Raw genomic sequence first — 24,826 nt, forward strand, 5'->3', positions numbered from 1 at the left:
ATAGTGTTCGAGTTTCACAGTGCTTCTTAAAGTTTTCTTTGAGATGAGCAAAAAAAGGTGAGAAATGGCGTCAGTTTATGCTTAAAGAAAAACTAACAATCCTGGAAAAAGTTGATTGCAGAATGAAGAAAAATGGCATGGCAAAAGCATTTTGGAATTGCCCCTTCATCTTCATCTAACAACTCATTTTCATTCTGTATTTTCATACTTGTATTTCTATTAAAAAAATACATCTAATTTCCCATTTTTATTCTTTGTTCACACATGTATTTCTATTTAAAAAAAAATACTTTTAACATCTTATTTTCATTCTGTATCTTCATGCCTGTATTTCTATTATAAAAAAAATAAATATCCAATGTCTCATTTTCAAATAAAATATTTTTTACGGTTTAGGAAGCATTGTTTTTTTATACAGGTATTGTCAGGCTTGGGTCACAGAGTTGCATGAGAGACAGGAAGATGAGTCCAGGTTTTCAGGTAATTTACTTTATAGAGAAGGCAGTCTCAAGGCTTCATTCAGAATTGGAGCTGTTAGGAGCAGCGGCACAGGTGATTGTGCTGCTTTAGCTCCCATATTCAGGTAAGAAGGGCACAAGCAGCTTTGAATCACCGCTGTGGTAGACGGGGTCTGGAGAAGACAGATCAGGAGAGTGTGAGGTAGAACAGATCAAATCCCAGTGTTAAACATTAAACATTGTGCGACCAGCACGGTATGCAGTAATCCCGATCCTGCAGAGGACAACCAATTACTTTGCCTCTGGTTTACCATTTACCAGATGCAGCAGAGCAGCTATGGAGTTGTCCTTGTGCCGCTACTATTAGACATGGCAAATTGTCACATATTTTCTCCATATTCATTGTAACAAAATATTTTTATAGTCCCAGGAGTTTCATTATAACGGGATTCCACCTGTCAGTATATATTTGTGGTTCTGTTGGGAGAGGAGAAAAATCATTAGTACACATTGCCAACCCCTTATCTGGTCCAGTATGTTTGATTAAGCCCCTTGACTGCCTCCTATGCACACGTGTGTAACACAAACCCCCTCAGGGTTGAGAGGTCTGAACTGAAAGGACATGAACCTGAGAAAGAGCATCAGTGTTGGTTTGCTGTGAGCTCTAGTGATAAACTAGAGTAAACCTATAAGGCTAGATCTCATGTGACTCATGTGTTCAACTCTTTATGTATAGCCATTCACTGCAAAGAGGTATGATCCGTAACGAGGGTAAACTCATGACTTAACTGGTAGTCCCTCAGCTGGGTTACTGCCCAATTAACACTAGAATTACCAGAGCCAACGAAAAAACTTGTAAATCCGGCCCACCTTAAATCCCTTCACACCTCTCCGTCAGCGTCTTTTGTCTTCTAAATGTGTTGAACAAGCAGGCTGCTGTATCATCCCCCCCCCAACGCCTCAGAACGGGCAAGAAGTTCTCCCAGTTCCTGCCTTGATTGATTATCTGGGAGTGAGCTACCCAGAATTGTAAGGGGAAATAATTTGATGTGTGTTGTGTGTGTACAACAATCTATGTAAACACATCGTTAAAACAAAAACTTTTTCATGTTTTAGTAATAAATAACAAAATGTAAAAATGAACTGTATAATGTATGATGGGTGATGGCCAAATATCAAATAAACACTCACAAAAGGTGCAAGTACAATACAAAAGTTTCATTAGTGCTGTGGTTAGAACTGCCAACTTATAATCCAGAGGTCGTGAGTTCGAAACCACCTCCCAGGCGAATTTGCCGTTTTGAGTAGTGAAATGCGCTTTTTGTTAATATTATACAATAAAAACATACATTTGATTTGTGTCTGTAACAGCCAGTGTAAATTTATAGTACTTTTATTCTCTCAGTCACGATCACGCTACAACAACAGATCTGATGTGGTTACTTTTTATCTGAAACTGGGAATAACTGTAGATGTGAGTGGTGTTTTGAGACAATGGAACTGGAAATTCTCCGATCTGGAGGGATAAAAGCTGACACACAAAAGCTGGTGAATCTGCCTTCTTCATATCTCACCGTCACTTGAATTTTTTTTATTCAGTTTTTTTGAGTGTTCGTGTTCACACTGAATTAGTATACACCTTATGATCCATGATGTCAAAGCTGCACTGACAAAAAAACAGAGAAATAGGTATATATGATATTTGGAATAACTCATTTTTTGACCTGTATAGTACATTTCGGAAAACATTATGTACATAATCAGTGACCACATTTTTTTTTTTTTTTTTCGATCTTGCCTGTGTCTACTTTTGGGTGCATGGGGGTGTTTCTTTTGTACTCTAGGACATGCAGAGAAAAGACTAGTACAGAGAGGTCAGTTCCACGCTATATACCATCATCAGATTCAAATGTTAACTGTTTCCACACACCCAAGGACCGTGCTTTCTACGTTTACGACGTGTACCTGTCCCAATGTACACACTTCTGTCTGTGCTGTGGTTACTGTTACATTGAAGAGGCTGGGGGGAGCGGCGGTCTTGGAACAGAAGCTTGTCGATGTGGCATCCTGTTTTTCTTTATCCATCGCCTTTTCTTGTAAGCAGTGACGACTAAATTCCTATGCAAGATGAGTAAAGAACACTCTTCATTTCTCAGTGGCCCCCGTGCACGCCTTGCACAGTACTTGTGCGTTAATTGCTGCCAAGTCAAGCGTGTTAGCACAAGCAACTGGCCACCTGCATGCTCCTGCTCACACTGAATAAGCTCACGCCTTCTGCTGCATGATGTCAACACAGCACCGGGCGAAAAAGAAAGCGTGAGCGTGACTGACAGAATAAAACTGAAAAAAGCTAACTTTTAGAAATGCCATACATTTACAGCTGATTCATGTCTACATTTTGTTATTTATTACTAAAACATGAAAAACATTTCTGTTTTAATGATGTGTTTACATAGATTGTTGTAGACACAAAACACATCATATTATTTCCCCTTACAATTCTGAGTAGCTCACTCCCAGATAATCAATCAAGGCAGGGAGAACTTCTTGCCCATTCTGAGGCAGTGGGGGGATGGTATAGCAGGCTGCTTGCTGCTTGGACTTATCGACACATTTAGAAGACAAAAGAGGCTGACGGAGAGGTGTGAAGGGATTTACGAAGGGCCGGATTTACAAGTTTTTTTGTTGGCTCTGGTAATTCTAGTGTTAATCGTCAAGAGCCTCTCGCTCCACCACCGCATACCTGGTCTTCTAGTCCAACAGTTTCCGGCTCAGGAACTTGATGGGGTGATGTTCAGCACCATCAACGCTTTGGTTTATCATGGTATTCAGTCCTGTGTCTGAAGCGTCCATCTGGCGTACTCATCCTATTCCACATAAATGAAGCAGTTGGATGTACTAAATGTCACATTTTAAGTTAACAAACAATACAGAATAAAATATTAAAGTGAAGCACAAGAAGAATAAACTATAATTAGATCCGTGGATAGATGAAAAAAAAGTCAACCTGTGAATAATAGATCCAAATGTATCCTTTGCATCATGGAATGCTAGCTCAGCTATGCAGTTAGGAGTATTTGTCCAAGAATAGCATACAGAACTAAACTAAACTAAACCGATTCCCTCTTTTTTTCCTTCTTTACAATCAAAGCAAAAATGTACATATTTTTTTGTTAAGCTTGTTGTTTCAGGAATTGTGTTTCAAGACAGCACTCAGCTCAAATACAGGTTGGCTTAGATAAATAAAATGAGGATTATTGGCTTTGAAAAGAAAAAAATTAACACATCTAAAGAAAATCAGGAATATGGCAATTACTTTTCATTGTCTTTAATAAGAAAAATAAGCTGGCATTTGGTACTGAAAAGTTGCTTAAAAATTTGGATTTGTACTGTAGATTCAGAAGTAAAACAGCAGGGCCGAAAAATCTATCCCTAATGCATTGTGAAGGGATGTGTTTAAGAAAAAGACAAGACAGTTATTTAAAAATAAAAATAGGACGCTCCTGTAAAGGATGTGTAGAAAAAGATCTGTAGTAGTGGTCAGAAGTTTTGGCAGTAAACCAAATGTTGTGCTTTGAAAATTTTGTTGCTTCAGCATTTTCAGATTTTTCTTTTACATGTTTCTATGGTTATAAATTATAAAAACAAGTTTTGAAGGCTTTTATTGGCAAATATATAATGTACATCAAATTTATGTGAAAAGTAAATATTTACAGTGTTAACCCTTCTTCTTCTTAACTTCTGCAATTCACTCTGGCATGCTGGATATCAGATTCTGAACCAAATCCTGACAGATGGTGATCCATTCTTGCCCTATTAGTGATTGGAGTTGATCATAATTTGAAGCCTTCTATTTGTCCACCCACTTTTTGATAACTGCAGGTTCTCAATAGGATTAAGATCTGGGGAGTTTCTTGGCCACAGGTCCAAACTTTCAATTATTATTTTCTCCAAGCCACTTTGTTATTATCACCTTTGCCTTGTGATATGGTGCTCCATCATGCTGAAAAATACGCAGATCTTTACCAAATTACAAAAGGATCGTTGGGAGAAGTTGCTCTTTGTGGACATTATGATACCATTCTTTATTGATAACAGTGTTCTTGGGCATAATTGTGAGTGGGCCCACTCCCTTGGATGAGAAGAAACTCCACATATGGATTATCTTAGGATGCTTCACTGTTGGAACGACACAGGGACTCATAATAGTGTTCACCTTTTCCTTCTCCAAACAATCGATTTTCCAGATGTCCCAAACAGTCGGAAGGAGGATCATCTGAAAAAATAACTTTGTATCAGTCTTCTGCTGTCCAATCTTTGTGCTTCCTGCAGAATTTCAGTCTGTCCCTGATGTTTTTCTTGGAAAGAAGTTGTTTCTTTGTTGCCCTACTTGACAAAAGGCAATTGTCCAAAAGTCATTGCCTCAATGTGCGTGCATATGCACACACACCCACCTGCTGCCAATAATGAGCAAGCTCTGCATTTGTGACAACACTATTCTGTTGCTCATTCCTCAGGAGGAGATAGTCCTGGCACTTGCTGGACACTTTTAGTTGATTATTTTGTGCCAGGGCCAAAATATGTGAAAATAAGTTTTACCAATAATCTGTAGAGACAACAAATCAGATTCCAATTCTGTATGAAGACCTTCTATTTTAAAACACATGCACACTTCCCTCTTAGACTTTTGTTATTTTATAAACTTGAATGCTTTTTTTGAAGTTGTTAAGCGTTTAAAGGGGGTTAAAAAGTATATTGTCGAATGCAAAAAGTGAAAGAAGGAAGTACAATATACTGTAATATAACTGGCCAACTCGCCGAAACCCACCATGGCTGCACTGTGTTGTATATCAGGAAACTGACCTTGTTTGTGTACTTTTTTGCTTAAAAGTATGACTAAAAACCAGCATTTGTTAAGAATTCCACAAAATAAGTTATTCAAGTACTTACTAAACGTTTCAGGGTGAAATTACTTTAAATGAGAAACCAACATGAATAGACTGATTCAATATTAATTTCTTTACATTCATATATCATTTAAAAAGTGTGTTGCCAATTATACTCTGCACTGTTGTTCTTTTCCTTCTTCAAAATGTTTCTGTGACTTTAGAACGCACTGACGTGACCTGAAACAGTTCTAAATGATAGCAGCCTAAAACAATTATCAAGCTTGATTTTAGCTTAGAGAATCACAAATTTCCCTATCTCTAAAATAAATACTTGGTCATTTTGGTTAAAGTTATTCTAATTTTGTCATTTGTCTGACTTGAGCCAAATCTATCAGCAAATAAAGCATAAACACATTAAGGTTATGGGTATTGCTTATTTTATATTCATGGATGATGCAGAATGGATTGATTTTTTTTTCCTCTCCATCCATATGCATTATTCTCATTTTGCTCTGCTTCTGTTTCCCCTCAAATGAAGCTGAATTAGCCAGTAGATAAAGAGTAAGATGTTATCAACACAAACTTCTCTTTCCCATCCCTGCAAAAACTAGAAATAACATTTCCAACACTGGTTGTAGAATGAAATGGAATGGGAATTGTAAGCAGTACAAAAAAAGCATATTTTAAAACTAAATGCAGGTTTTGAATTTGCCTGAGGAAAAAAGAAAATAACAGCAAAATACTAAAAGCTATCATGTTAAAAAACATTCTGTCTCATTAGCATGCATTACATGCAAAGCTTTTTCTTACAAGTATTACAAATAATTGAAAGTTATATCTTTATACAGTATCCTTTTTATATACATTTGTTAGAAATGAAGGCAATCTAGTTACATTGTGTTTTGTTTATATTTTAAACAAATACCACGTGAATGGTGAAACTCAATAGATAGATAGATATGCTAAATGTTTACCTACAGTGGTGTGAAAAACTATTTGCCCCCTTCCTGATTTCTTATTCTTTTGCATGTTAGTCACACAAAATGTTTCTGATCATCAAACACATTTAACCATTAGTCAAATATAACACAAGTAAACACAAAATATAGTTTTTAAATGATGGTTTTTATTATTTAGGGAGAAAAAAAATCCAAACCTACATGGCCCTGTGTGAAAAGTAATTGCCCCTGAACCTAATAACTGGTTGGGCCACCCTTAGCAGCAATAACTGCAATCAAGCGTTTGCGATAACTTGCAATGAGTCTTTTACAGCGCTCTGGAGTAATTTTGGCCCACTCATCTTTGCAGAATTGTTGTAATTCAACTTTATTTGAGGGTTTTCTAGCATGAACCGCCTTTTTAAGGTCATGCCATAGCATCTCAATTGGATTCAGGTCAGGACTTTGACTAGGCCACTCCAAAGTCTTCATTTTGTTTTTCTTCAGCCATTCAGAGTTGGATTTGCTGGTGTGTTTTGGGTCATTGTCCTGTTGCAGCACCCAAGATCGCTTCAGCTTGAGTTGACGAACAGATGGCCAGACATTCTCCTTCAGGATTTTTTGGTAGACAGTAGAATTCATGGTTCCATCTATCACAGCAAGCCTTCCAGGTCCTGAAGCAGTAAAACAACCCTAGACCATCACACTACCACCACCATATTTTACTGTTGGTATGATGTTCTTTTTCTGAAATGCTGTGTTCCTTTTACGCCAGATGTAACGGGACATTTGCCTTCCAAAAAGTTCAACTTTTGTCTCATCAGTCCACAAGGTATTTTCCCAAAAATCTTGGCAATCATTGAGATGTTTCTTAGCAAAATTGAGACGAGCCCTAATGTTCTTTTTGCTTAACAGTGGTTTGCGTCTTGGAAATCTGCCATGCAGCCCATTTTTGCCCAGTCTCTTTCTTATGGTGGAGTCGTGAACACTGACCTTAATTGAGGCAAGTGAGGCCTGCAGTTCTTTAGACGTTGTCCTGGGGTCTTTTGTGACCTCTCGGATGAGTCGTCTCTGCGCTCTTGAGGTAATTTTGGTCAGCCGGCCACTCCAGGGAAGGTTCACCACTGTTCCATGTTTTTGCCATTTGTGGATAATGGCTCTCACTGTGGTTCGCTGGAGTCCCAAAGCTTTAGAAATGGCTTTATAACCTTTACCAGACTGATAGATCTCAATTACTTCTGTTCTCATTTGTTCCTGAATTTCTTTGGATCTTGGCATGATGTCTAGCTTTTGAGGTGCTTTTGGTCTACTTCTCTGTGTCAGGCAGCTCCTATTTAAGTGATTTCTTGATTGAAACAGGTGTGGCAGTAATCAGGCCTGGGGGTGGCTACGGAAATTGAACTCAGGTATGATATACCACAGTTAGGTTATTTTTTAACAAGGGGGCAATTACTTTTTCACACAGGGCCATGTAGGTTTGGATTTTTTTTCTCCCTAAATAATAAAACCATCATTTAAAAACTGCATTTTGTGTTTACTTGTGTTATATTTGACTAATGGTTAAATGTGTTTGATGATCAGAAACATTTTGTGTGACTAACATACAAAAGAATAAGAAATCAGGAAGGGGGCAAATAGTTTTTCACACCACTGTATACAGTATAAAACATTTGATGGAAGTCTTTGTCCCTTTGTTCCATGTTTTATTCCATGCTATGCATGTCAGAAACTCCTGTAGGAAACACTGATGGTTCTATATTAAATTCAAATGTGCTCAGGCAAATGATGAAATAATGTGCAATATTTTCAATTTTAATGTTTGATATAACCATGTCATTTAATACTTTAAATAACTGAGTAACTCAACATGTCGATTCTTGTTTAATTTTTCTTAATGACCTAAAAGGATGTGCACTTTAAATTATATGCCAGTAGATTTAGAATTTTAATATAAATAAAAGAAAGTCAAATTCAGCTGTTTTAATTTTATGAACACTTGTATTAAATGCCCACAATGTCATGTTTACAAGGCCTGATGTCATAAACACTTAGTAATTTTACTTTCTTTTATTTTAATTAATTTAATCAATAGAGGTATCTGCTACAAGATGAAATGTAAAATATTAGTTAAGGATTTAGTGGAAAAGTAGTTTTTGGAAATCCATATTGAAATTATTATAAACAAAAGTCCTCATAGAAAATACTGAACTGAACTGAACTGGATCCTACAAAAATATTTCCAGGTACAGTATTAGGTGCAGGTAGGGAACCATGGAATGCATGCCAGCTCATTTTCTGGACATGCTAACAAACACTGTAACATTTAGTAGTACATATTATTCATTGAAGAATGTTACCAGTGTTAGCAGAATGTATTGCTTAATTTATACATTTTCACAGAATGTGCAGAAGAAGATGTTGAGACGTTTTTGTTCTGCTTATATTAGCAAAATGGACAACAGAAAACCAAAAGACAAAGTTTCTGGTATTTCTGCAATTTATATTGGAGAATGTTATGTATTGTTACAATTCAAAATGCTACTTCCTTATGCTGCTTTTCCCGTGCTACTAGGAATCTGAACAAGTCTTAGAGTCTGGTTTCAGGGTTACTTCAATCACATTAATAACAGTAACTACGTTGCTTCTTTGTTACTTTCTAATAAACAGTGTTACAGACAGTGAGTATTGTATAAAATAAAATAAATCCAAAAAATTAAAGGTATTTTTAGAAATGGCACAAAGAGAACTAAAAGTTAAGGTTAGCACTTATCAACTGTGCAAGGACAGATGAATCTCAGGTACACTGTTCATTTAGGTTACAGATATCAGTCTGATCAAATATATATAAATAGCAGCATTGGATTTTGTACAGGGCAGCTGCAGAAGTAAGTCATCTTATGTTTTTTCTCATTCTGAACAGTATAATGATGCTTTTCTTCTAATAAAACAGAACGCTGAACAAATAGTCTATTACTAGTTCCTGTTTTGTTTCCACTGTATTTTTGCATGACATGGCTAGTTCCTGCTCTGTATACAGTATCTTAAATTTTTCTAGCATATTTATGCCCTAGTGAAACGATGGTAACATTATAGTCACCGACTAGTTATAGTTTACAGTATATCATCATGCAATGTGATTAAACATAGGATATACAAGTTTGTTTGCATTATGATGGTTGTTGTTTTTCCTTATATAATTAATTACAAAATATAAATATTGGTAGAATATAGAGTGAACTGCTGCAAATCATTGCTTTAAAAAATCATCAAAGTAGTTGCCTTTTATTATTAAGGCTGTATAACACCACTGATGAGCTATAAAATTCAAAATATAATATTTAATGGTGATTTAGCCTTTTTTTATCTTTCATTTAGAAATCAGTATTTCGTTTAATTCTAACAGTATGTGGGAGAGTTGAGTAAACCAATGTTCTGCTAAATATTTGATTATTTATGAAGCTGTAAACATTTTTTTTTCCTTTAGCTATTATGCAATGGATGTATTTAGTTTATTTAGAAATTCACAAAGTAGTTTTTGCTTAATAAGTTTAACTCTTCCCTTTACATAATTTAATATATCCATAGAAAATAAATTAAATTTAAAACTAGTGAAGTATTTCTGGACTTCAGAAGATCTGTTCTAGATTACTAGGAAGGGTGCTTTTAAAGTGGTGTGTTGTTCTGATGCCTTTAAATGGGTTAATGATGTGGCAAATGCTGTAAATAACAATGTTTAAAAATATAAGGTATTCTTCTAAGCTTCAGCAGTATTTAAGATAGTTCCTGACATTTCCTTCCCGTGTCCATTTTCTCTCTCATGGTACAACTGGTTTCGGTACAAATTTCACAAGTAAATGTTGTAGAAAACTAATAAAATTCTTTATCCATGTGCTCTTGAGCAGAGAACTTGTGGTTTCAAATCTTGTCACTGGACCTGCTGTTGTATCCTTGAAAGGCATAATCCTTTACAAAAATATTTTTTTCTATGTTTAAAAAATTATGCACTTTATTAGGAGTATTTCATTAAGGAAACTCTTAATTATTTTTTAATTACTTAGTAAATAATAATTTAAGTGATTTGGCAAAACAATAAATTCATATTTTTAGCATGATAAAGCATTTTCATATCCTTCTCTAGGATTAAAAAGTAGTTAAAGCTATCTCTAAACAAAATTAAGAGGTGCATTTCACTCTGAATGAGCCATTTATGTACTTGGGACAATATATAAACTGTCACAGCATGAAATCAATTTTCTGCTTTGATACATCTGAAATCTCAGGTTTCTGACACATTAGTGTTGCAATTAGAAATGTCAGCAGCAGAAGGTAGTCCAAAAGATTTCTGCTAGCTAAAAGATTCATCTGCTTTTTTCTGTCCACGCTAGCTGTAAAATAAAGAGGTGACAGGAAAAGGACCTAATACACGCTGATAATAAATTTATCAACTCGTAAACTTCTAAGGAATGAAAAGACTTCACCCCGGTCATTCATCTAAGGCAGATTACTCACGCTTAGTTGATTCAGGTAGGCTTTTGCAAGGTTCCCCACCAGGCCTGGGAATTTGGTACATTGAAGCTTATTCACAGGATTCTGACACAGACTATGCTTTTATTACACTCAGTTTTATTATGGCTAAATCCTAGTCTCCACCCATCTTGTAGATGCTCTACTCTTTCTTCTGAATTAAGAAAGGTTATCCCCTACCGTAATCCATATTGCAATGTGGATTAGGAGCACAAGTATGCCGTCAGGATTCTCAAAGAGGACCCTGGAAACTTCTTGTTTTTATTCTTTTTGCTATCTATACAATTCACCAATAGGCCTTATGGAGGATTTACATTCAAAATAAGCAACCTAGAGGTTTTTTCAATGAAGACATCAGATCAAAGTTCAGTTAGTCAAGGCCTTCCAAAAAAAAAAACGTTAAGGAGGTCTGGTCAAGCAAATAGAAGAGATGAGCTCTGTCAAGAACTACAATAAAAAGAAAGAGAGAGAGCGAAAAGCTCTTATCCTTTAAAAAAGAGATTTGGCCAGACAGTAGTCTTGCTGTTTTACTATTTTTATGCTGCTAAAAATGATTTTTGATAAGTTTTAAAACTTAAGTTCTTATTGATGCATTTATTATTTATATATTTTAAGATTTTAAATTATCATTAATGTATGTGTGTAAGTGAAATCCATAACTATATGGATTTATCAAACTGGAAAAATTAATATAGGCATGTTGGATAAACAAAAAAAAAAAAAAAACAACAACCAAAGAGATGAACAGGGTTATTTAACTGGATTTAAAAAATATGGGCAGCAGAAAAATCCATTTATGACTCCTCTTCTTTAATTAAAACACTTTATTTGAGCTTGGAACACAAATAGCCTTATAGGCAGACACTAGAACCAGCCACCCTGACAGGAGGCACTTAACATTTTAGGCCTCCCTCTGAGTTCTGCCAAGTGCAGACTTTCCTTGTCTTATTTTAAAAGTTTTATTTTAGTCTTGTCAACCCAAGGAACTGTCTAAAACCAGATAGTATCTTGTCCTTAGGATCTTTAGAGAACTTTGGATATTTATTCTATTCTTTTATTTAGCATTTTTTATTTTCAGTTGCATTTCTTGATTTTAAACTCTACATTCTGTAAGTTTAGATTTGTATGGTAAAAATACAGTTATAGTTGAGTGTGCAATAAAGCAGCACACATTTTCTTGTTTAATAATTGTTTACTTCCTCACTAATTTGTATTTTTATTAATTTTTGCACTAATATAGTAAATATCCATGGATTTAGACTCTAAGATGTATATTGTTGATACTGAATGCAACCAATGTTACACTAGTGTGTTTTTTTTTTCCTTCCCCATGAAGACTGTTTTAGCTGCATCATCAAGATTTGGACACTATTATGATGCATCAAAGCAAATGAGTGCAGAAACTTTTGAATCTGCAGAATATTACCCATTCTATCTTCCTGCTGAGGTGCATTTAAAATATTCGGTGTCAAGGTCAGTAAGTACATATTTTATTACTAATTAATATTTTTAAAATTGTCATGTTTCTTGTTTTTCAGATTCACTTGCACAAATGACCACTTGAAAATACTCATAAAGCCTAGGGGAAAAAGAACATTTTTAGTGGGCTATAATTTGTCTGCCACTGTAAATGCAATTAACTGCATGATTGAATGTGGATGTTATAATTCTTTATAATATACTTAGATAATAAAGATAAGAAAAACAACTTTATATATTTTGTGTGTAAAACAAATTCCATTTTCACAAAAGTCAATTTAGCTGCTAAAATGCTTTAGTAAATTTGAACAAGTAGATTCTGTGTTTACTCTCTTGGTTTTATGCTTGTACTGATCTTGCATGTCCAAAGGTCAGTATCATTCTTTGCATTAAGACCTAATTTTTGTTACATAGTAAACAAAGCAATCTGGTTTTGTTACTTAAAGAAGCCTCATTTTTATTAAGCTTTCCATTTTATTTTAGCTACCATTCAGTTCTTTTTAACATCTATCCATATGAGCCATTACTATGTTAAGAAGTGGGGCAATTCATTAAGATATTTGCTTAACTATCAAATGTTAAAGTGGCTTATATGATGAGTACAGACCTTCAAAGTAAAATATTTTAAAAGGCTTGTGTGCTATTGCTCTATTACATAGTATAAAGCATATCCTAAAACATTAACATTAGCCAGTGTTTTGAGATGGTTTGATAATTTTATAGCTTCGTGCCTGTTTTAGTTCATAAATTTGACTGTGGGCCATATATATATCACTTTTACACCATTCATGACGACCCTTTTAATATGTGCTTTTTAAAACTTAAGGTTATTATTATTCAAGTATACTTTATTGAATGGATTATTTTTTCCTTTCCTTCCTTATTTTAACAAACTGTTCTAGGAAAGGCTGTTTATAAGAGGTGGGCAGCAAAGTGGCCCAGCATAGTGCTTTATTTTAATTAAAGATCTTGTAAATAAAATCCCACTACAAAATTTTATTACACAATTAACTATATGTCAGTCTTTCTTATGTATATAACAGTGAAATGTTTGTAAGACATAAAAACGATGGGCATAGAAGAGAAAATGACTTGTTCAAAAATAAGATTCAGATTATACTGAAGCATCCCTTAGTTAAAAATTATCATTTTACCAAATTATTTCAAGTGTTATCTTTTGACAACTTATTAAATTCTGTGCATGAAGGTCATAAAGTGGAAAAAAATATGTTTTATCCTGTTAGGAAAGAGTCGTCAAAAAGACAAAATGACAGCTAATTCACTAAAAATTAATCCCTTACACTGGTTTTTCTTACATCCAAGATGCCCCATGTTGACTTTCTGACGATTAAATTGGGCTATTTTGTGATATGGTGTAATTGGTATAAATTACTCTCTAGGTGATACGGACCCTGTTGTTTAAATGGGACTACTTCTATAACAGTAAAAGATGTCTTGCAGAGCAGTAGTATATTCGACGCTTCTCTGAATTTAATCCTAATTAGCTAACACATTTGCTCTTGTGGATTATCACCTACCTCTTATCATTATGTATAAAATATGGATGCTCAGTGGGAAATATATCATATAATATATTTAACAAGGTGCTAACTGTGTAAAACCTATATTTTTTTGACTTTCTTGCAGTTAACTGCATGAAAGCAAATTTTAACTACACTGACAATATCAAAGGTAGTTGAAGTCTCATTTTCTAATTCTACCTTTGCTGGATTTTATGGTGTATTAGTTTTCTTTGCACTTCCAAATATGTGAATGCTAGGTCAATTACAACTTAAAATTCATTATGTAGTGCGTGTGAATGTGCCCTACTATATAGCCTAGTGCCTTCCAGAATTGGTTTCTGCCTTGCATCCATTGCTATTGGATAGGCTACGGTCCCTGTAAACCAGAATTAGTTTCAGGTAGTCTGAAGAAAGAGTCTGTGTGATTTACATTATAAGTCAAAGATTGCTACAAAGGACATACACAATTATTTAATGTATTTTTTTATCTAGTCTTGCTAAATGAGCAAAGAAATGCAAACTATGCCTTTCTCTGAAATAAAAGTAACAGATCATGTTGATGATATATCTTTTTCACAATTGTTATATTGAAGAAAGGATATTCACACAAATAGACTATTTGTTTGTCTTTAAGAAGGTGTTATTTCTTTTCGGTTACATAGTTTTGAGGTTTTTTTTATTTCACTCTTCAATATGTGAAAAAATACCTTCAGTGGAATTATCACGAGTCTGGGAGAGTGATGCTGTTAGAACATGTGGAGCCATCCTGAGAATCCATGCAGAAGAGGTGTGTGTTTTATATATAAACTGCTCAAAAAAATTAAAGGAACACTTTGAAAACACAGATCTCAATGGGAAAAAGAAATCCTCCTGGATATCTATACTGATATAGACTGGGTAATGTGTTAGGAACGAAAGGATGCCACATTGTTTGATGGAAATGAAAATGATCAACCTACAGAGCCCTGAATTCAAAGACGACCCAAAAATCAGAGTGAAAAATTATGTGGCAGGCTAGTCCATTTTGCCAAAATTTAATTGCAGCAACTCAAAATTGTACGCAGCACTTTGTATGGTCCCTGTGTTCTTGTATACATGCCTGACAACATCGGTGCATGCTTCTAATGAGATGACAGATGGTGTTATGGGGGATCTCCTCCCAGATCTGGACCAGGGCATCACTGAGCTCCTGGACAGTCTGAGGTGCAACCTGGTGGCATTGGATGGACCAAAACATAATGTCCCAGAGGTGTTCTATTGGATTTAGGTCAGGAAAGTGTGGTGGCCAGTCAATGGTATCAATTCCTTCATCCTCCAGGAACTGCCTGCATACTCTCACCACATGAGGCCAGGAATTGTCGTGCACCAGGAGCCACTGTACCAGCATAGGGTCTGACAATGGGTCCAAGGATTTCATCCTGATACCTAATGGCAGCCAAGGTGCCTTTGTCAAGTCTGTAGCGGTCTGTGTGACCCTCCATGGATATGCCTCCCCAGGCAATCATTAACCCACCACCAAACTGCTCATGCTGAATGATGTTACAGGCAGCATAATGTTCTCCATGGCTTCTCCAGACCCTTTCACTTCTGTCACGTGCTCAGGGTGAACCTGCTCTCATCTGTAAAAAGCACAGGGCACCAGTGGTGCATCTGCCAATTCTGGTATTCTATGGCGAATGCCAATCGAGCTGCATGCTCTGGCAGTGCTCATCCTGTTCCTTCTTGCCCAAAGGAGCAGATACTGGTCCTGCTGATGGGTTTTGAACCTTCTATGGCCCTCTCCAGCTCTCCTAGAGTAACTGCTTGTCTCCTAGAATCTCCTCCATGCCCTTGAGACTGTGCAGGGAGACACAGCAAACCTTCTGGCAATGACACGTATTGATGTGCCATCCTGGAGAAGTTGGACTACCTGTGCAACCTCTGTAGGGTCCAGGTATCGCCTCATGCTACCAGTAGTGACACTGACTGTAGCCAAATGCAAAACTAGTGAAGAAACAGTCAGAAAAGATGAGGAGGGAAAAATGTCAGTGGCCTCCACCTGTTAAACCATTCCTGTTTTGGGGGTCATCTCATTGTTGCCCCTCTAGTGCATCTGTTGTTAATTTCATTAACACCACAGCAGCTGAAACTGATTAACAACCCCCTCTGCTACTTAACTGACCAGATTAATATCCCATAAGCTTCATTGACTTTATGCTATACTCTGATTAAAAAGTGTTCCTTTAATTCTTTTGAGCAGTATATATATATATATATATATATATATATATATATATATATATATATATATATATATATATATATATATATATATATATATATTGTGTGTGTCTGTGTCCATTAAAGAGAGAAAGAGATGGTCAAACACCTAGAGGACAAAACTTGTGAGACCCACTCCTCTGTTTAAATCGATTATCATAGGGTTGTGGCCACTGGTGATCTCAGCTCAGCTCATTGATTTGTATATTTGATCTACCTGTATTTAATGTGTAGAACAGAAGGAACTGTAGAAGATCAGTCATGTTAAGGACCAAGGGAGAGGAAAGATGTTTTGCAGTGCATTAGGCTACTAGCAAAAGTGAGGATAAACTATCAAGCAAATAATGCCATAAAAATTTTAAAAAGCGATACTTATACAAAATGAGTATCTCAACATATTATCATTCAGTACAACCAAAGGCAATTATTAAAAGATATTTCAATGTCAGTATCAAATACTCAATATCAAAAGCAGAAACACATGAATATTATTTTCAGTTTTTGTTCAATGGGTAAAGCATCAAATCGTGTTGGATACAATGTAAATATAAAAAGTGTTTTCAGCTCCGTTGAAATTTTTACATTATTATGAAGCACAGTTGATCTCATTTAATTTTTTTTTTGACATTGATCATCAGAAAAAGATTACTTAGTGTAAAAACAAAAATTGATCTCAGCAAAGTGATCTACAGTACATTCATTACAAATATAAAACAAAATAATTGATCACATAGTCATCGTTTTTAAGTAATTACATAGTAGCTGCATTTTTGGCAACAATTATTGTCTATTGTCTAAATGCAGCTGCAAGGCTTCTTACTGGAAGTAGCAGAATCCAACACATTTCACCAATTTTGAAAACCCTTCACTGGCTGCCGGTTAGATTCAGAATCGATTTTAAGATTCTCCTCCTAACCTATAAGGCATTAAACGGTCTAGCCCCCGCCTATTTGAGTGTCTTGCTCCATTGTCACAATCCCCCTCGTGTTCTTAGATCCACAGATCAGCTGCTCCTAACCGTTCCCAAGGCACGTTTTAAAGCTCGTGGTGAAAGGGCTTTCTCCGTCTGTGCACCCAGGCTCTGGAACTCCCTGCCCTTAGTGGTTAGGCAAGCCGCTTCAGTCGCCACATTCAAATCTCGCCTAAAAACGCACTTCTTCACATTGGCTTTTAATTCTTAACCTGTTTCATTTTCCACTTGTCTTTTGCTATTTTCTCTATTTTATTTGGTCCCTTGACCTGTTTTTAGTATCTCTGTTTTAATTCTCTCTTAATGTTTATTTTTAATATTTTGCTTTTAGTCCTGCTTGTTGTAACTGTACAGCGCTTTGGTCAGTTGTAATGCTGTGTTTTTAAGCGCTCAACAAATAAATATGGTATGGTATGGTATGGTATGTTCACCGATCTATATCATCTTTGACATCTGGACACTGCACTATTTCCCAACTCTTTTTTGCAAAATGCTCTTACTATGTCAGGTTGCATGGGGATTGTTAGTTAACAGCCATTTCCAAATCCAACCACAAAGTCTCAGTTGGATTGAGATCCAGGCTCTGAGTTAGCCATTCTAGGACTTTAACATTGTTGTTTTTTTTTCTGTAGTTTTGGCATTATGCTTTGCTTTGTTATCTTGCTGGGAAACAGATCTTTTGCCAAAATGCAGGTTTCTTGCAGACTTCATCTTGTTTTCCTCCTGAATTTTACCATATTTTGCTGCATTCATTTTACCCTCTACCCTTGCAAATCTTCTAGCACCTACTGCAAGGACACATCCTCACAGCACGATGCTATCACCAACATACTTCACTGTGTGGATTATGTTTTTTTGATTAATGTGCAGTGATTAGTTTATGACAAGCATGGCACTTAATGTGATAGTCAAACATTATCTGGTCTCATTAGGCCCGGCATTTTCAAATGGCAGCCCATGAGCCAAATGCTGCCCGGAAGCCTGTGGTCCTGCCAGAAATGCAGAGAAAATCACAGAAAATCACATTTTGTGAGCCTTCAAGAAATTCCTACATAAATTCCTACTCCGCATAGACTATCAATATTCAACCGAACCCACCTTGCAGCGTGGTGTTGTATGTGATACAATTTTTTTTATTTTCAAGTGCAACAGCTGATTGGCATTGACTACATATTAAATGATTCTATAATCAATTGTGTGCTGAGTCTTAGTTTTACTGAAGTTTCAACAAGTGAGTGCGATTTGTGATGATTTTCTAACAAAGGAAATATCTTATGAAGGGTGTTTTTTTGGATCTAAATGCATTTATTTATTTGGATTTTTCCCCCTGAGGACACTGTTTTTAAAGGCATGGCTTTTGGAAGACTTATTTATTAAATTACTTGAATTATGCACTATGTCACTTCAATTCCTTCTTCAATTCTTTCTTGTTAATAACAATTGACAAAAAGTCTTGTGTTTCTCGTCCCTCAGCCTGGTCCATCTCGGTCTGGACTATTAATGGAAGATGTCAGTGCTTATTGCTGTGTAAACTGCAACATTATAGGCTACCTTTTAGCCCTAGCGGCGTGGATTTACTTTGAAAAGTCATTGCCAGTGCCCATTATTGATGTTATTGAATGCTGATATCTGGATGTCTTGGTTCTGTAGATAGCTAGACAATAATAATGGAAAAAGTCACACTTTGTGTATATTCTGTCACTATACAAAAGCTTATTTAATTATTTTGCAAACATATTCCCTGCTTCCGCTGGTCTGATGATGCACATTTAAGCTTCAGTGAGAGAGAATGTTCTAAAGGCCCAGGAGGTGCTAGAAACAGAGGAATTAGGCACTTTATGCCAACTACTGGTGAGGTGGCCCTAAAAAGGGCTTTTCTGTTTATTTAGTGGCCGCATCCACCATGCCAAGCAGATATTTAGCAGTGACATGCAATTCCAGCTTCTTTCATCCTTTTGTCTGCTCATGCATGCCTCTCGGCACTGCTTCACTCCACTGACTTTGGGTCAGGTGCAAACCATATGCCACATGTTCCTTGGTTCTGTGAAATGACCCAAAGCCAGCGTCCTCATCTGAGACTTGCCAGCAGCTATGTATCAGGGCCACTGGACTCTAATAAGTGGCAAATGCGTCAGAGGTGCTTTGTAAGTGCTCTGTCTGTGCCTCATCCACCCCTACTACTGCTCGTTGTGCTTCTTTTATTCCTGCTTTTCCAGGTAAAGCAGAGCTGTTATTCCTGCCTCACGGTGCCAGGGTCTGCATGATTTGTATGTTTTCCCAGTGTTTTTACAGATTGATTGGTAGAAATGACTGTCAATAAGTCTACTCACTCAAGCATCTTGTCCTAAGTTCTTTTCTTACCACATCCAGAGTAAAGGCAACTCATCATACATTGAAGAATTAGATACAGTGGAACCTCAAGATACGAGTTTAATTCGTTCCAGCACTGAGCTCGTATAGCGAATTTCTCATATCTAGAACAAACTTCCCCATTGAAAATAATGGAAATCCAGTTAATCCGTTCTGCACCCACAAAAATATCAACATAAAAATCAATTTTCCTAACAAATAACACTGATAAATAATATATACAAGTGGAACCTCGGTTTGCAAGTAACTTGGTTTACGAGTGTTTTGCAAGACAAGCTAAATTTTTTAATTAATTTTGACTTGATAAAACGAGCGATGTCTTGCAATACGAGTAGTATGGATACACTTTGTCTGCTGAGCGTCATGTGATCATAACTGAGCTGATGGTTGTTCTCTCTCGTGTGCGTCTCTCTCTCCTTATCTCTCTCGCTCACACACATGTTTCTCTGTCTCTCTCCTTATCTGTCTCGCTTGCTCACGCCTCTCTCTTCTTATCTTTCTCACTCGCGCCTCTCTCTCTCTCCTCTTGAGGGCAATCATCTCCTATTCTCCGTCTGCATGTCCGCGATATTTTTGGATACGCTTATACGGTGAACTGCTACAGCGAAACAATGAAATCACAAGCGCACAAACGCGTAGATCCTCACGCTACGGGAGAACAAAGAACACTGAGTGAGCTGACGGGCTGGCAGCATCAGCTTGGGTGAATCCCCGAGTCGAGGCGGATCGGGAAACGCGTCACGCATACCCACAGCCTGGCTCGTGGCTTTTTACACCAGCCAATGCTCGTATTTAGATCTGAATTTTTCTCTCATACTTTCCTCTTATCTTGAATTTCTCGTATACAGAGGTGACCGTATCTCGAGGTTCCACTGTAATTAGTTTTTGGCGCTTGCCAATCTGCTCTATCGCGCACTCTGCCATTTTCATTTTCTGAGTGTGTTTTTTTTAATCGTATATGCAAACATCACATCACAGAAACTATGACGTGCATGGTGCTTAGCTTTTGCAAAAATCAAAGACTTTTGTTAACAATACAGTGCCATGCAATCAGTTCAGTTCAGGTTTGCTGTTAATTTGTATAAAATTACAATCAAACTCTTATGTGCTGTTTTCAATATGCTGCCACTCAGCCTTGATATTGCTTTGTAGGCTGTAAAATAACAACATAGAATGTAAAGGGAGAAAATTCAGCAACATTTAGGAAAAAAATAATTATGATTTGAGTGCATATATCTCTGTTATTACAAGCCACGGCAGAACATAACCTTTGAAGAAACAGAATGACAGAAGAAAAAGTAATATTATAAGAAGAATATAGCTTGGTGCTGGGGGCTGGTTGGGTTTGTCATAACTCCAATGATGGCAATAGTTCCATTAGTCTGTGATAAAATAATTATTTCTAGTTTGATTTCGTTTGTCACAATAATAACTTATAAATGTAGAAGGTACACTGTTAAAAAAAAAAAATCATTTATGGTAAAAAACTGGCAGCTGTGGTTGACAGAATTTTACTGTAAAAAATACCCATTACAATAGAAGTAAAAGTTTAAACATAACAAGAAATCCATGCACAGTCCTAAATATGTCAGTCATTAAACCGTTAAAAAATGTTGTCAGGATCAAATACATGTACACAATCTTCATCAGTAAAGATACAATAAGCAAACATGTTGTACAATTTAGTTATATGCATTTAAAATAATTCAATGTTTATGGAAGTTATGGCACATTGTCTAGAGGAGAAATAACGCTTTTGTGGTGTATGGTGTCCTACAGGTGTGCCAGCTTATTTAATATCACCCACCATAAATCAGCTTCCATAACCTTAAAAAACCTTCAGCACACAGGGAAAAATAAGTCTGTTAACTTTGTTTGATTTTTCCCTTACTGTGCAAAAGTATGTGGTTCACCAGGAAAAATATTGTAAAAGGGGCGGGGCGTTTCTTTATGCAAATATCGTAACTTTGGTGTTACTGAAAAAGACCTTCACAGTTTTACATTTTAAATTTGGTTACCTTCGCTATTTAATAGTTTAACACTGTAAAATTAACAGATATATTTTCAGTGTACTGCGGTGGGCTGGTGACCTGCCTGGGGTTTGCTTCCTGCCTTGTGTCCTGTGTTGGCTGGGATTGGCTCCAGCAGACCCCCGTGACCCTGCAGTTAGGATATAGCGGGTTGGATGATGGATGGATGGATGGATTTTCGGTGTAACCGCAATGTATCAGTAAGCAGTATGTTGCATATTTTGAAGACAGAAAAATATTGATTTTACAGAACTTTGCTGTAAAAAATAATTAAATTTATTGTTTAAGATATACAGGTAATTTTTAGTAGAACATAAGGTAACATTCCTTTTTTTTCAGAAAAGGTATTTTACTTTCACCTTTCACCGTATTTTTGCCATTAAATTTATTGACATTTTTACAGTGTACCCTTCCACTCCATTATAATCTGCAAGAACAGACAAGGCATTTTTTAAATTTTTAAAAAATGTTTGACCTTGGTGTACGATTTTATGTGGGAAATTATTATATGCAATGCTTGTGAAGAAATAACTTCAAGTTAAAAAATACAAACCTATCCTTAATGATTAAATTCATATACTGAAATTATTCTTTACAGTCACCTTTTCACAGGGCTCCTTGGAAAGGTCATTTTTTTTTAATTGTGTAGTTTTAGAACACAATACTCACCACAGGTTAAACCTTTTAGATACAGGTTCATTTACACTATAATCAATAGAAACCCTTTAACTACAGACAGGTGAACTCCATTTAACTAATTGTGTGCCTTGTAAAATCAATTGGCTGTATCATTGATGATTTAGTTGTAGCAGTGCACCACCTCCACAACCACTCCCTGAATATTGACTTGGTGTAGAACTGTTTAATGCAGCAAAAGTCAAAAACAGTTAATTTGCAGACACTTCTTTCTGCACCAAGATAAAGGTTTTCTACCAGACTCCCATATTCTGTCCCACCTCCCTTGTCAAAGTACACCAATAGTGCAGAGTCATCAGAAAATATCTGCAAGTGACATGACCAGGGGCCTTATGCATAACGCCGTGCGTAGAATTTGCACTATAACATGACGTAAGCACAAAAGCCGAAATGTGCTTACGCACAAAAAATTCCAGATGCAGAAATCTGTGCGTTCACCAACTTCCACATTCTTCTGCTACAGAAATCCCGGTCAGAGTGAAGAGTAACGCTTGTGTACGCACCTGCTGTCCCGTCCCAACTCCTCCCAGAATTACATCTCTTTGAATATGTTAATCAATATAAATAGCCATTAAGATCAGCCCTCTGTGAAAAGACAATGGGAAAAACACGGAGGAAAATATAAAAATTTCAGCGAATACCAAGTGGAGGCAAGGAAAAACATACTATTTGATGGTTTAAACAGTGGTATAAACAACAAAAGGAAGTCGATCGAGTGACATAGTGTGTCGGAGCAACTCGAAAACTCAAGTTCACAAAGTCACACAGTGCCTGAAATAAAAAAGAAGTTGTCACATATCAAAGTTGCCGTGAAAAAGCAAGTCGTAGCCCACCGGCTGAGTGTCATATAAAAAGCTTATTAGGGTGCAGAGAAAAAAAAAATAGGCACACGGTGGGGAAAAAAGCACGAAATGTCGACTTTAATCTCAAAATTTTCATTTTAATCACGTAGTTTATTTGGTCATTAAAGTAGAACATCATAAACTTAATCTTAAAATTGTTTCATTTATTATTTTCTCAAATCCCATCGTAACTAAAGTAGCAAGTTAAATGCTTTGTTTTGTATTTGATCTTCTATGTGCTCAATGTGTGTGAATCACAATGTGCTTAACACACATTGCGCCACGGAGGCAGTCATAATAAACGGGTGTCAATGTCGCATGTTAAGGCGGCTTTTTGTTTCTGTAGTTATATTTTTGAATAAAAGCGCAATTGTTGTGTTAGATTTGTATCTTTTGTGAAAGTATTTCTTTAATACTTTAGGCTTCATATATTATATAGTTTATGCCTACATTTTGTCATCTACTAGTAGAATATAAAAAACGTTTCTGTTTTAACAATGTGTTTACACAGATTACTGTAGAAACGGAACAGACATGAAATGCCAACAACGATCTATTATTTCCACTCTAAAACTCCACTTCACTCCCAGAAAATTAATCAAGGCATGAGCTGGGAGAAGTTTGTGCACGTTCTAAGTCGGTGGGGGGATGGAATAGCCGGCTGCTTGCAGCCTGATTTTTATCAGCACATTTAGATGACAAAAGACGCTGGTGGAGAGCTGTGAACGATTTTAAGAAGCAATTTAAGGTGGGACGGATTTACGAGTTTTTTCGTAGGCTCTGGTAATTCTAGTGTTAAACCTGCTTTCTCTTCCTCTGACAGGACACAGAATCCATTACATTTGTGATATTACAGCTCTCTGAATAACTAAAATACTGAGATGTATATGTGATATCATTTTCATGATGATAGGAGTTAAATCATGTTATTAAACATGGGAACATGGTGGCGCAGTGATTGTTCATGTCTCAGATGCTTGCTGCGCCATGCGCGACCTTCTATGAAATGCTTTAGTACAGAAGTACTGTCTCTTTCAAACGTACTAACCTCCAATTCCTGTCCTTACTTTTCTTTCTCTAAATACCCAATCGCCACACAATCAGCTCTGTAATAGACATTAAGCCATTTGTAAGCTTTGAATGCCAATTCTTCAAAACTTTTAAGGAACATTGAAATATCTTCGTAGTACGTGTTTAATTATTATATCCTTCCAGTGTCACGCCAGTCCCAACAAGATTACAGAGCGAGGCAGGAACAATCCGTGAACGGAGTGCAAGCTAATAGCTTGTGCTGTGGCACCGTGTCCTGGCATGTTTAATTATTGACAATATAGATTATTTAAATGAAGTCAAAGATTTATCTGTATAATATAATAAACATATTTTGCTGCATTTCATCTTAAAAATTATATCGTTATCATATGTAAATACGTGCTTTATGAAGTGCCTCAGGTTGTGCAATATTGTAAGTGTAGTGCAAGTTTACATTGAGGTAATTCTACTTATAAGTGCAGACAGTTCTACAGGGAGCACTTGAATGAGTGCATTTATAGTTCTTGGGATGAAAGTCTTTCTGAACTGCGAGGTGTGTACAGGAAAGGCTTTAAAAATGTTTGCCGTGTGAAAGCAGTTCAATAGACAGCATGGCTGAGGCAGCGTGTGCTTGATGCTGTATACTGATAATTCTCTTTCTCAGCTTCTGTAGATCTTTGATTCCCCACTCAGATACAGTGATATAAATACTCTGAGTGGTGCAGTGACAGTAATATGGAAAAAAGATGATCCGCTGTGGCAACCCCCAACGGGAGCCGCTGAAAGAAGAAGGTGCAGTGAGAGTAACAATGCTAA

At 36.4% G+C, this 24,826-nt stretch overlaps 1 protein-coding gene across 1 annotated transcript in view; it reads left to right on the forward strand.

Moving 5' to 3' along the window:
• The window catches only part of elp4 (elongator acetyltransferase complex subunit 4), a 351,519-nt gene that overhangs the window by 65,401 nt on the left and 261,292 nt on the right, over window positions 1-24,826 (forward strand). Inside the window, exon 5 of the mRNA XM_039749581.1 lies at window positions 12,146-12,282. Within this exon, the coding sequence (XP_039605515.1) occupies window positions 12,146-12,282 (137 nt within the window). The remainder of the gene's footprint in view (window positions 1-12,145; window positions 12,283-24,826) is intronic.

This window comes from Polypterus senegalus, chromosome 1 (assembly GCF_016835505.1).
Source record: "Polypterus senegalus isolate Bchr_013 chromosome 1, ASM1683550v1, whole genome shotgun sequence".
Classification (NCBI taxonomy): Eukaryota; Metazoa; Chordata; class Cladistia; order Polypteriformes; family Polypteridae; genus Polypterus; species Polypterus senegalus.